The sequence below is a fragment of the Carassius auratus genome, chromosome 26, assembly GCF_003368295.1.
Source record: "Carassius auratus strain Wakin chromosome 26, ASM336829v1, whole genome shotgun sequence".
Classification (NCBI taxonomy): Eukaryota; Metazoa; Chordata; class Actinopteri; order Cypriniformes; family Cyprinidae; genus Carassius; species Carassius auratus.
The window spans coordinates 173875-187918 of NC_039268.1; the positions used below are offsets into that span (position 1 = coordinate 173875).

At 37.8% G+C, this 14044-nt stretch overlaps 1 protein-coding gene across 16 annotated transcripts in view; it reads right to left on the minus strand.

Annotated features, from left to right (window-relative positions):
• LOC113043981 (nuclear factor 1 X-type-like) overlaps positions 1–14044 on the minus strand; it is an 86318-nt gene that overhangs the window by 6535 nt on the left and 65739 nt on the right. For 5 of the 16 annotated variants that reach the window (XM_026203537.1, XM_026203540.1, XM_026203532.1 and 2 more), the window contains 10 exons: positions 12235–12297; positions 11439–11513; positions 11051–11171; positions 10880–10915; positions 10633–10757; positions 10003–10083; positions 7251–7382; positions 4009–4178; positions 2844–2994; positions 478–572 (listed from right to left, as the gene is read on the minus strand). In XM_026203537.1, coding sequence (XP_026059322.1) covers positions 478–572; positions 2844–2994; positions 4009–4178; positions 7251–7382; positions 10003–10083; positions 10633–10757; positions 10880–10915; positions 11051–11171; positions 11439–11513; positions 12235–12297 — 1049 coding nt within the window. The remainder of the gene's footprint in view (positions 1–477; positions 573–2843; positions 2995–4008; positions 4179–7250; positions 7383–10002; positions 10084–10632; positions 10758–10879; positions 10916–11050; positions 11172–11438; positions 11514–12234; positions 12298–14044) is intronic. The other 11 variants (XM_026203536.1, XM_026203535.1, XM_026203533.1 and 8 more) reach the window with 11 other exon arrangements.

Sequence of the window (14044 nt, forward strand, 5' to 3'; positions counted from 1 at the left end):
CTCAGCAAGCCCCCCAGAGAGCCGCTGACTGCTACCAACCACACGCATTTAACAGCGCTCAGACCCACGATACTCGCTGATCAAAAACACATGATTGATGGATGGACTGAAAAGGCTGCTATTTTCAATTTAAAGGAATATTCGAAGGTATTTTCGACTTAATGTCTACACACCACATCTTCAGCATGATGATGTTGATGAGCACAGACTCATCCCTCAGCGTGTATAAACAAACAGAACATGCTTTTACAGTAAATACACTTTCAGTGGAAGCCTACCACACAAACAGGCCTGAGGGTCTGAACGTCAAAATGTGCAACAGCACGTATTTGTGTTTGAGTATAATATTATAATATTATAATATAATATTCTAAATGTATTATAAGTTTCTAATTTGTTTATGCACACATTATCAGTGGTAAGCTAATCAACAGCATGCCGCTCGTCCATAAAGTGAATCTTCATGTATGCATGTACCTGAGTCTGCTGTGGGATGTTCAGAAAGTTGTTGTCCCGTGATCCGATGCCGACAAACCTGTTGGAAGCTGTGGAGCCTGGCGCTGGGTATGCTGCTGGGACACACACACGTCTGTCAGCATTCACAGCTGTGATGCTGGTGTTTGTTTTGTAAAGATTTCAATAAGAAGTGTGTATTTTAATTACTGGCACTACAATGTAAAATAAACAAGTGACTTGAAGATGAAGTTCACATTAGCGGCACTAAATGGGATTGCGATCTGTCTGAGTAAGTCAAGGAGTCAAGGTTTGGCTGGATAGCACTGGCCATTTAACACCTGCTGGTCGATTAAGAAACTACACAATTACAAAAGCAAAACTGTCTATTTTAACATTCAACATTTTTCGTTTACCAGTCAGTTACCAGCAAGAATGGGACATACAGATTGGAATTATTATTTAATATGAATTATATTAAAATTGTTTATTTAAAATGTAAAATATTCTTAAATAGTAAATCTTGAATTCTAGTAGATGTTTTGATGCTGCTGACCGATTGTTTTTGGAAATTTAATGGATTTTATGTCTTCTGCTTCCTTTAATGACACAGCTTAGGATATTCACTACTGAAAGGCTTGGCACTAAGAACCCATAATCAAACATTAGCAAGCGCACCAGCCAAAAAACTGTCATTGAGATGAATGGGAATGCAAATGGATAGATTTCTCTAAGTATTGTAGTCCTTCTTGGACCAACGGCAGACTGAATAAATGCCTGATATATATCTGAAATCATTTTTTAAATTCAGTTCTATGTCTGTACTTTAACAGTAGCAAGAGTACTTTCCTTGGAGTACTATAATAACTAAATTTGAACGCTCAGTATGAGCTCACACGTTTGCTGGTGCCATTTATTGATGCCATGAAGATTAAACTGTAGTTTGGGATCAAGGATTTGAAGGAAAAATTGTTCAGGTAAAAACATAATTTAAAAATGACAACTGAAAAAATTCTAACATTTTAAAAATCAGTTTCAAATTAAAATATTGAATTCAGGGCAGTTGTAGAGGGGTTGGGAAGGGGGCCATTTGAACTGAGCAAAAAACAAATCTGACTTTTAGTTGAAAACGCCAAAATGTAAAAAAAAGAAAAAACATTTTTGAAAATTCAAATTCAGGGCAGTTTTGCGGAGTGGACTCCATGGGATATGAGGAGCATTTATATGTTTGCAGAAGTGTTTAAAAGTGATTTGTTGTATGTGTGTGATTTTCGTAATATGACTGAAAAAAGCTGCTGTTGTGTGGAAAAGCACCGAAAAAGGAAGGTAAAAAATGGAGGAATACAACAGGTTGAGACTGATACACCATTCCACAGATATGAAATGATCGAATGAGAAAAACACAGAAAGAAAAGGAAAATTCACAAGTGAGAATGGAAAAAAAAGGAAGGGGTGGTCTTCTCAAAGGTTTGCTCAACCAGGCTCCTCCTCCTGCCCACCCGCCCTGCTGACAGCACCCAACACACACACATCCCAAGCAAAGACCCACAACCCAGTGCCACCGCTCTCACACACTGCCAGACACATTACAAATCCCTTCACCTGCACGTCTACACACATTTCCTTTTTGTATTTAGCTTGAAGTGTCAATGGAAAGGCGCTCTCGCTGAATGTGGGGCGTCAATTTTTGTTTGTTTGTTTGTTTGGAGTCCATGCCAGCTGCCCTGAATTTGATCTCTTGAAGAAAGAAAAGAAGGAAAGGAAAATGAAAAGTGAGAGTGATGAGTAGGGTGGCTGATCTATGGGAATGATTGGCTGATGTTCTTGCTTGGTTTCAGCCAATGAGAGGCAGCGGAGTGTCTCCATCCCCATTCAATTGCAAAAGTCAGTGACTGATTGCAATCGGATAACTAAATGAAAAAGCAAGATGAAAAGGGAATCGAATGAGAAAAATGAACAGAGAAAAAAGTCAGATGGAGAAGAGCAGGGCATCTAAAGCCAGAAATATACTACACGCAAGTATGCAAACAGGAATGCATGATCTTTTACATATTATTAGTGAGTGTGTTATTGTGGCGTTAACAAATTTGGGTAATCGAGGGGGCACGAGAGTTTCCTTAAAGCCGATTGTTTTATTATCCAGCTGAATATAAACATGTCAAATAGTTTAACTACCTAAAATAACTATGAGAAAACTGAAAGTAAAATATATTTTGCCCGCGATACACTTCAACTATTCAAACGCAGCTAGAACTATTTGCGTACTTGCGTAGGGTATGTTACGGGCCTAATGGTAAAAAGTCGTGGTTCTATCACTCAAAGAGTTGATGCAGTGGTAATGGGGCGTTTTCGAGGGTTCTGGTGGGTCTGGTGCTTGGGCGGACACTTACAGGGCGAGGCCGGAGAGCCGCCTCCGCTCTCGGGGTGTGTGTGGCTGGGTTTGTGCTCGGACAGGGGGAGGGGCATCGGCACCGGCCGCGCTACCGGAGGAGGAGGCAGCAAGAAGGAGCCGGGCAGTTTGCTCTGACCGCTCCCGTTAGGCTGCAGATACACACACACACACACACACACATACAGATGGTAAGGGGGTGAAAGAGGCACAAAGTGCGCGCACACACACACACACACACACACACACACAAAGATACATGTGGAGGCATGCAATCACAAAGGGTGAGATTGGAATGTTACAAATGTACAAAGACATTAAAAAAATTAATAAACATACACAGAGTTAACTAGTGTCATGAAACATGTCATTTTAGTTCAAATCGGTTTCGAAAAATGCCGATTTTTTTCCCTTTACGGATCCAGTCTCCACAGTTAATCATGCTACTGCATTTTCTTTTTTTAAAGGCATTCTCTCCAACCTACATACATTTTATTTATTTATAATTTTCAAATTCAGAATTGTTATTAATTACATTTATTAAATTATTATTATTTAATAATGTTATCATCATCATCTTATCATATCTGAATTAAATATTTATTTTCTATAATCCATACTACTGTATATAAGAAAATGGGGACTGGGGCTGCAGAGCTACAAAAAGGACATAAAAGCATCATAATAGTAGTTAACATGATGTACATAACATTTCCAATCTTGTTAAGTCTTGCCATTTCCATAAATGTAGTTCTGTCTTATTTTGGGAAAATACTATAATATAAGTAATGACTAGATATTTCTTATAATGTGTCCTGCACCACTTTTCATATAATTTTCACAATACAGATCTACATCATATCCATACTAATTTAAAAGAAAAAAGAAGAAAATAAAACATAACATGCAGTCATTGTAGACACTACCACATCTGTTTCAAGAGTGTTTTAGTGTTTCATGACACTTTGTATAACAAATGAGGCGATGAAACTGAAATCAAATCAAGATAAACGGAGACTGTCAAGTGTTAGATAATGAAGAGAAAGAGAAAGGAAGAGAGGAGTAAGAGAGAGGGACCTTAGCAGAGATGTGGGTCAGCGTGTGTGTGTATGTCCACTGGTGCTGTGTGAATCATGATGTTGTGTGTGTGTGCGTGTGTGTGTTACCTGTGCCCCCGGCTGCCCTGAGCCATCAGCACAGACGAACTGGACGAACTCTTTGAGTGGGTCCTGATGGTGGTGATAGCGGATGGTGGGGTGGGTGAAGTATGGACTGGACTGCTGGATGATGGAGGGAGCAGGAAAATGAAGGGCAGAGGCTGAGGCACGCGGACTCCCTGAGAAAGAGAGAGAAAAAGAGTGAGTGAAGTGTGTGCGAGACAGTGTATTGTACTATTAGAGATATTAGAATTTGTGTGCTCATATAAACCTAAATTCTTTGACTTTGTCTATCTTTAAATAATGTCCTAACCTTAATAGAATAGCTCACAACAACAAAAAAGTAACATTTTGACAATATTTATTAAATATTTTTTTTTTTTTTTTTGTTACATTTACTCATCTTCTTATACACAGGTATTTTCCATATAATGAATGGAATTGGGATTGGGGCTCCAAAAAGAGAGAAAAAGTGCCAGAAAAGTCATTTATATGATTCATGTGCTACTTTTTAAGAATTCTGCACTTATACTGAACTGACATTTTAAAGGAAACCTCCTTAAAGCCTCTCGATTTCATGTTTAATTAAAAATATTTAAATTCAGTAATTTGTAATTTATTCCTGTGATGCATCATTCCTCCAGTCAGAAATCATTCTAATATCCTGATTTGCTGTTCAAGAAACATTTCTCATTCTTATCAATCTTGAAAAGTTGAGAATTTTTTTGATGAAAAGGAAGTTCAAAAGAACTATATTTTATTTGAATCAAATCCTTGGTAAATTATTTTATTGTTACATTAAATAAATGTAAGGCAATCTTCCTGAATAAAACTGACCCCAAACCTTTGAGCAGTAGTGTATGTCTTCAGAAGAATCGACTACAATAATAGTGCTTTTTTCTTTTGTCATTTGTGCACTCTGATAGCTCTAGTCCCCATTTACTTCTACTGTAAAAGAGCAGCCTGGACATTCTGCATAACATCTGTTTTTGTGATCCACAGAAGTCATACAGGTTTGGAACAATAATTTTCATTTTTAGCTAAACTGTTTCTTTAAATGCCATTTTCACAATCCTCCTTTTCCTCTTTATCTATCTCATCCTGTCCTTCTTTTTTGTCCATCTCCAACTCCCTCTTTTTCTTCAGTCTTTATTTTTTTTTGTGCTTCTTAATCTCATTAGGTACTGGGCAGGAGCCAGGCGCTATGGGGTGCCAACAAACACACACACACACACACACACACACACACTCTCATAAACGCCCTCACACACACAAACAAATCGGTATCTTCTCGATCTCCACAAGAGTTATTCATCACTCACAAAAGCAAACCACAGTATCTCTTTCACAACAGCAGCCAACATCCATCCATAGCTCACACAAACGCGTAAGAAACAGTCTTTCTCATGTGCATGCAGTCTGGCCTCGTCTCCCAACCTAACGCAAACCTTGCTTTTTCCACTGTCTTGACTCTACATAAACATTCTAACCAGAAGCGTCTGCCGGAGAAAAACTTCCACAGTCACACGCACGTTTAATCCATTTAAAGCCGCCGCTCTCTGTCCCGCTGACCTTTACTTGATTAGGGCTCGCCGGCTGCAGCCGGACCCGAACGGATAGCACTTTTCCCAGGGCCATCGGATGGGATTAAACATCCGGGACCTCAGGGAGAACACGGGAGGGAGCTTTGAATAGCTCTCCTTTGGGTGGGAATGGAGACGTTTGGAGCGGCCTGTGAGACTGCGGTCTTAATGCCTCTGAATATCATGGTTTGACTGATGGGATTTTCTTGGCGCTCCGAATGTGCCTGCCAAGCAGAGCATGATAAGAGCACCCCCCACCCCATCATCGTCCCAACATACACACGCTCTCCCTCACATTTTGTCCTGTGCCAACATGAATGACAGCATGCCTGAATAACAAGCATCATGCTCGCTGGCTAATTAAAAAAAAAAAAACGGAGAGAGCGAAACGTAGTTTTTATATACGATTCTCTTGGCTGTGCATCTGTTACGCATTGGGAAGCTTTCTAAACGTTCCCTCATGGCTTCCCCGTTTGCGTCCTTCTTCTTCTCTTTTCTTCAACGGCAAATAGTCTCTGGTAATTCACAAGGAAGTTGAAATGAGAATGAAATGAGCGAATCGCGTCTCTGACATTCAGATGAGAGCTCTACACACTGTTGTTCAATTGTTGAATGAGCACCGTTCATTACAAAGAGCAGTATGTGTGTCCTGGGAATGGAGGAAATGTCACATTATTTTAGTAGGGATTCTGGTTCCAATTTGATTCATTTAACAATTGCAATTCGTTATCAAATATTTTTAGGAATTCTGAACAGTAGATTTTTGTGGAAGAAATAAAAACAGTTCTTCCTGCATTTACTGACCTCAGCAGCTTGTTGCCAAATGATCAGATAATTTAAGATTTCAGCAGAACAGACATAACAAATTAGAAATTATTTAATATGATTCTCGCAAAAGGTTTATAGTTGAACGCTAACTGAAAAAAAAAAGCCTTAAGAACAACATATCAGTATTATTCGGTGTATTGGGGTGTAAGAGACAAATAATTAATAACTTGATTTTTTGGATTTATTTTGATTCACTAAAAGAACCGATTCAGATTCACTTATAAGGCTACACAGATTTTAGTAGCAAATACAGCTAAACAGTGGAGCGGGAAACACAGTCAGAGTATTTTAGTAGGGTTTTCATCTACACCGCACACTCATCAACTGTTAATAAGAACCAGAATTCATTAAAAACAGTTAAGAATCGATTCTTTAGCCCAAACAAGACCGTACGTGCACAGGATTTCACAGAATATTTTTTACATGATATCTTCTATGATGAAATGTAATAAAATATAGGTCACATATTCAAAGAAACCAGCCAGAAAAACACACTTGAGAAATGGAGGTAAAAGCTGTGGATGAAATGATGATGAGAGAAGAGAGGAAAAGATGGAGAGCAAGAGGGAACGTGGATGGATGGTGTCGTTCATGAACTGTGGCAGCTCCTTACTTTCTCTGTCTCTCTGCCCAGCCAATCAGAGGCCTCCATCAATAGCTCGCCACTGTTTAGAGCCAATCAAATGCCACTGAGGGCAATTTTGGACTAGTGTGGTGCCATAATGGGACTTTTGGACCAATCAGAAGCCTACGCTGCAATCTAATACTTAAATCCCTCCTTTCCCCCTCTGTTCTGTCTCTCTCTTTCTCTCTCTCCCTGCTGGAGTGTGTCTGTCTCACCTGGTCTCACGCCTGCCAGCATGGGCAGCGGGTGGTGTGTGAAGGCCATTCGGGGGGACCTCGTCTGTGCTGACAGGGCGCTGAAATCGAATTTCCCCGCTGGCTTCTTTAGAGACCCAGGAGAGGACAGCCCTGCCAGAAACCACACGTCAACAACAACAACAGCACACACCAATCAAACACTCACTCGCTGACCAGCTCAACTAACTAACTCAACTAACTACTGCTTAAATGATCAGTGTTGGCTTTTGAAGGAGTTCAATATGTATTGGTCATTTTTGCTAGAATTTGAACAACAACAAAAAAGTTTATATTTCATTTAGTTGATATTTTTATGTTAGGTAATTTTTGGATAATCCAGTCAATTAAATAAAAGATACTTCATATTAGATTACGTTCTCTAGTTATTTGGAACTTGATCAAAGAGTTCTTCTATTTTTTGAATAAAAATATTAATACATATGCAAAATAAAATAATGAATATCTTTTATATATTTTAATTACTATTTAATAATGTCAATTTTCATATAATCTAGTAAATAAAACAAAACATACTTCATCATATTTTCTTATTTTTCTATTGTTTTTGGAACTTCTTGGGAGTTCTACAAGTTCTAATATTTTCAATATTTAAAGTAATACCTAATAATAATATAATGAAGGTTTTCTCATTCATCAGTGCAAAAACAGCTTCACATTACAAAACACTCAAAATTAAATAACTGAAAACAGTGTAATTAATATTATCAAATTGATAAGATGTGACTCTAAAATCTGATTGGATGAACCACATTGCAGAATATCCGATATTCACACACCTGTGAACAAGTTGCGACATTGCTTGCCAAGCGTACACAACTAAACTCCGCTTCACAACTCCTTTAGAAAACAAGTTTTTCCTCGTCTTGACTTGTTTAGGTCACGTTCTGCTTTGTATTTTCACATTCCTCCACGTTTCTTTGCCTCCCTTAATGTGTAAATAACGTAAAGCAGTCCTGTCCACAAATAGCCATGCAAATATAGCCTGTAGCTGTACAAACGTTGACACATTTCTACCGTCACACAGTGTGTATTATATAGCGTCATACCACCCAACCGTAGTCTTCTGTACGTGTTCCTTAACTATTAAATTAGCAACACCTCAGCTGGTTCAATCCATCACCAGAAAGAAGAAAGAGAGATGAAAATAACATGAAAAGGTGAGAAATTGCAGGAGAAAGTGATAACAGAGCAGGGATGGCTCATAATTGGAAGATAACCAAAACACACACAGATAGAGAGTACTCCTGGCACCCACTGCTCAGTGTTACTCATACACACACACACACACACACACACACGCTTAAACTTCACTTCAGTTTGATGCTATTTTTTCCTCTCTACATTACAAGGCATTAAATCCCATTTCAGCTTAATTCCCCTTTCTCAGTTCACTTTTGAGTGCATTTGTTCTTGCATGTGTGTATGCGTGTGTGTGCCAGAGAGAACACCCGTGTGTGTGGGAGTGTGCAAATGCATGTGAAAGTGTTAAGTCTGTATATGTATATTTATCACAAAATGTGTACACAACGCACTCTCGCCTCCTGCTTCTTTAGAAATGAGAATTTGATGTACTATAAAAATAATATAGTCAAAGATTCTCAGTGCAAAACATTTGTGAATGCCAGCTAGTTTATTTTTAACTAAAAAACTAAATTAAAAACTAAACATTTACCAAGGTTGCATTTATTTGATCAAAAATACAGTAAAAACAGTAATATTGGGAACAATTTTTACAATTTAAATTTGACAGTTTTCTATTTGAATGTATTTTAAAATGCAATTTATTCCTGTGAAGTTTCAGCATCATCAGTGTTGGAAACAGTTGTGCTGCTTTATATTTTGTGAAAACCAAGATACTTTTTTTATATATATTTTTTTCAAATTCAAAAGAAAAGCATTTATTTGAATTGGAAATCTTTTGTTACATTATAAATGTCTTTACTGTCACTTTGTGGTCAATTTAATGCATTCTTGCCGAATAAAACTATTCATTTCTTTTGAACGGCAGTTTATGATGTACTAGCTAACTGCACTATGCTAACCAGTCAAACATTTACCAACTGGTTAACAGTGTAAGGATCAGAGGAAGGCGGGAAAAATTATTGAACAAAACAAAATGACACTTCTGGTGCTGGAAACCTCTGCATAAATGTACAACAAATGAACCCTATTTGTAAAAACGTTCAAAAGGTTTGAAATGAAAAGTATTGCTTTCTGATTATGACATTCACACACAAATGCAGAGCAGATGTCTCACACTACTGTAGATACACGGAAGCGCCATCTGGGACCAGAACACAGACTGAGAGTGTGTGTACGTGTGTGTGTATGTATGTGTGTGGCTAATGCGTGGACAGAAGGTGCACCTGTGTAGTGCATTTTCTCCGAGTTTGTTTGCGTGTGTGTTGTTTTTGACTTCTTCCAACACTACTAGCTGATTGTCACCACAGCGATCATTTAGTTTAGTGTCTAACATACTGCCAAAGGCAAAAGCACCCATTGTTGACACTAAGCATTTTATAGTATAATGAATAATACTGAGAATTGTCATTAAAAGTAAATTGATAACAAAAAAGTTATCAACAAAGTGGGTGAAAAACAGACTAAACAAGCAACACAGTCAACATCTGATGCCCTACTGCCCTGACACTAACCTGTCTACTCCCACTACTTCTGTACACGTGTAAGTGTGTGTAGTATGTATTCTAACCATGGTAAGGAAACTGCACACCATCATTTTCATGTTTTATCTTCCTCTCTTGAACACTCGTCAAATGGTGCTGCACTGCAACTGGAGAAGGTAATTATTAACACAAGAGGAGAGAGGAAGAAGATCATGAACATAGTGCAATTTATCCCTTTTGCACCAATATGAAACTGTTACCCAGTCTGGCCCCATTCAACACATTTCCTCTGAAGAAAGGATTTCAGTTTCAATTTTAAACTGGCATCTCGATGGTCTTATATTAGTAACCACTAGCATCAGTACCTGTCATGCCGATATCTCTCCTATTACAGAATAATTCATTGGGATCATAGAACTGCACATAGCCATAGTTCACTGACAAGCTTCGCAATATCACCTTCGATTACGAGTAAGATATTGTGTAGCTTGTTCAATTTTGGGTGAACAATTCCCTTAAGGAGTTGTTTGAACCCTGTTTTGAGCACCATATGTTTAAGGTCATTTATGTCTTTGATCGGCTCTCAGGTCAGTAGAAATGCAGGCTGTTTTTTTAAGATGACTGCTACAGTAACACAGATCCCACATCCGAGACCAGACTCCGGTATCAGCATCATCAGTGTAAAAGGCACATTGATATGTAAATGTGATGCTCACCTGCATCGACATCATTGGGCCAGCCGCTGGACTGGGAGCTGGTGCCAGCCGGAGAACGACTGTAGAAGACATCATCGACAGGACTCTCCATCTCACTGTCATCTATAGACTTACGCTTATTAGAGCTACAGAGACAGACAGAGAGACCAACAGAGGGGTTAATCAATATCCCTGAGTCAGATTCCTGTAGACAGATAGAGAGAAACACAGAAAAAGTGCAGAAATACAGAAGACTCAGACTAAGTACCTCCGAGGAAGACTGGCGTACAGCTCCACCTCAGACCTACAGAGCAAGAAGAGACACAGACAAAGGGGAAACAAGAGGAAAGACAAAAAGGAGAGCAAGACAGATCAAATTTCTGCTGAAGAGAGACTGAAACAGGCATAAAGAGCAGGCTATGGGTGTATGTGTGTTCACCTTGTGGATGGAGGAGAGGCAAGTGAACGTCTGCTGAGTGCTACTTGGTTGATGTTGTAGTAACCGGGACCTTCCAGATCCGCAAGAGAGAAATTAGGACCGGATGCTGTTGCAACAGGGGCTGCGGAAGAGAGGAACATGTTGGGAGTTTAAACTACCGTAAAAACTACAGAACTCTAAGACATTAAATCAGAAATCAGACATAGTAACTTTAGTGAGCGGGTGAGAGTGCCTGGTTTGATTTGGTCTGTTTACCAAACTGTTCCACTGATTCATTAATAAGAATTCAACACTTAAGTGATTTGATCGTGAATTGGGCCAAGTGAAAAACAGTTTTTGCAGTGTGCTGTTCATTTAAGGAAACACTAGCATGTGTTACGGTACTTACTTTGAGACACTCGTACCAGCTCGGCTACGTTCCACACCCCTGAAGTCACAAAGCAGTCCTGAAAACTCAGATGTCCTGCAGAAACAATACAAATTCACATTCCTCACCCAACTGATACCAGTACCACATGCATCCAGCATCAAAATCTAATGCATGATTTATACAAAGACAATAATAACAATATCTTGTGTTTCAGACAAAAGCTGGCCAGCTAATTGTAGTCTAAAACCCCTGCTTGTGGGATTGTGGGATTCAAGTATGAGGTCAGTAAGATTTTTCTTTTTCTTTTTTTAAAAATAAATTAACATTCACCATGGATGGATTAAATGAAAAAAACATATAATATTACAAAAGATTTCTATTTCAAATAATATGCTGTTCTTCCTGAACTTCCTATTCATTAGATAATATTAAAAAATATAAATATTAAGCAGCACAACTGTTTTCAATATTGATAATAATAAGAAATGTTTCTCAAGCAGAAAATCGGCATATTAGACTGATTTCTGAAGGATCATGTGACACTGAAGACTGGAGTAATGATGCTGAAAATTCAGCTGCACATCACAGGAATAAATTACATTTTGAAAAAACATACAAACAGAAAACATTTATTTTAAACTGTAATATTATTTTACAATTTTACTTTATTTTTGATTAAATAAATGCAGAATTGGTAAGTGTTAGAAGAGACATTAAAAATATTTTTCATGGTATAACTATATATATATATATATATATATATATATATATATATATATATATATATATATATATTTATTTTCTTTTTTCTCACCGTTTGGTGGGGGTTTGATGTCCGACTCTCCTTGTTGATTGGAATTGTCTGATTGCCCAGACTCTGGATTGAGAAACAGAGAAAAGATGCACATAAATGGCAGAAAATGGCTCATATTCAATTACTAGAGTTGGAAATGGATTGTTCAGTGATTGTTCAGTTTAGGCACTTGGACACAACAACACTGCGAGCAGACATTGTCGAGCCGTGTGAACATGAGAGAGAGAGAGAGAAAATGAGAAACGAGTGTCTGAGTACATATGCATGAAAGTGTGCGTTATCAGCACAGTTTATGGCAGGCTGCGTGTGCATGTGTGTTTGTGGAGGTGTTTATCGGACGGCTGTAGGTGATAAGGGAACACACTGGCTCATGCCAGCATGATTTGATAGAGTGTGTAGAGATTAGGACAAATACACTCGCACAAACAAAAGAACAGCAGTCTGAACAGAGGAGAAAGAGCAAGACCGTTTCTTTTTTCTCTACATTTAGTGTGTTGTCTCCATCTCTCTCTTTCTCCTCTCTCACTTTCTCTTTTTCTGGAGTCCTGGCAGCCATTTTAGTCTTTGGCAGCCATCTTAGTATTGGCGATGCACACACATTCCTGCTAGCTGACAACACACACACACACACATACAGTGGATAAACATAGGTCCGAACCCATGAACAAGGCTGGAAAATGTGTACAGTAGGTTGTGTTTCATATGGCATACAGCATACCAAGTCCTGTCTGAGCGAGAGTAAAAGCGATGCCACAGAGTGCACAAGTCATTCGGTCTCCATGAGTGTTGGAGGTTTTCTGTGAGATGACTTTGAAAGAAGCCCAGGCTGGTGTTACTCTTTTAAAAGTATCATGTATTTGTCATTCTGGAGCTTGGCAGCTGCTGTCACACTTTCAATTATCAATAAAAAAATAAAAATAAAAATAAAAAAATGGGACGTTCTTCAAAATGTTACATTTTGTGTTCCAACTAGGGACGAAAGTCATACATGTTTGTAAGCAAATAATGACAGAACTTGTGAACTTTGTGATCTTTTTATACAGTGATACACACAGATTGGTGCAGACTGTAAACACTGTAACTGATTTCACCAACACATATTCATTCTGTATGTACTGTCCGTCTAGAGCAGCTTCATGGCATCGCTACCAGTCCTGACTCTCCAAGTGTGCTCTAGTAGATGACAAGAGACAACCAAGAGGGGGAAAATACTATTTTAAGTACATCTGTAACATGTTAGATCATTAACCCCCCCACCAAACTAATTTTATTATTACAAATAAATTACAAAACAGAACTTTTTTTCTATTTGAACATTTTCAAATGTAATGTATTCCTGTGATCAAAGCTGAATTGTCAGCATCATTACTGCAGTCTTCAGTGTCACATCATCCTTCAGAAATCACTCTATTATGCTGATTTGCTCAAACATTTCTGATTATTATCAAAGTTGAAAACTATACATTTTTTCAGGATTCTTTGATAAATAGAAAGTTAAAAAGCACAGCATTTATTTGAAATGGAAATCTTTTGTCATTAGTCACTTTTAATCAATCTAATGTGCCCATGCCGAATATAAGTATTAATTTATTTTAAAAAAAATAATAATAATAGTAATAATTATATATATATATATATATATATATATATATATATATATATATATATATATATATATATATATATTTGCAAAAATGTTTTTTTTAGGTTTCTGTTATTTTAGATCAAATGTTATCTTGATATGCTTTTAGAATATAATAGAATAGAAATGATATTTTTGAACAGCAGTGTAAAACAAGCAAATGTGCTA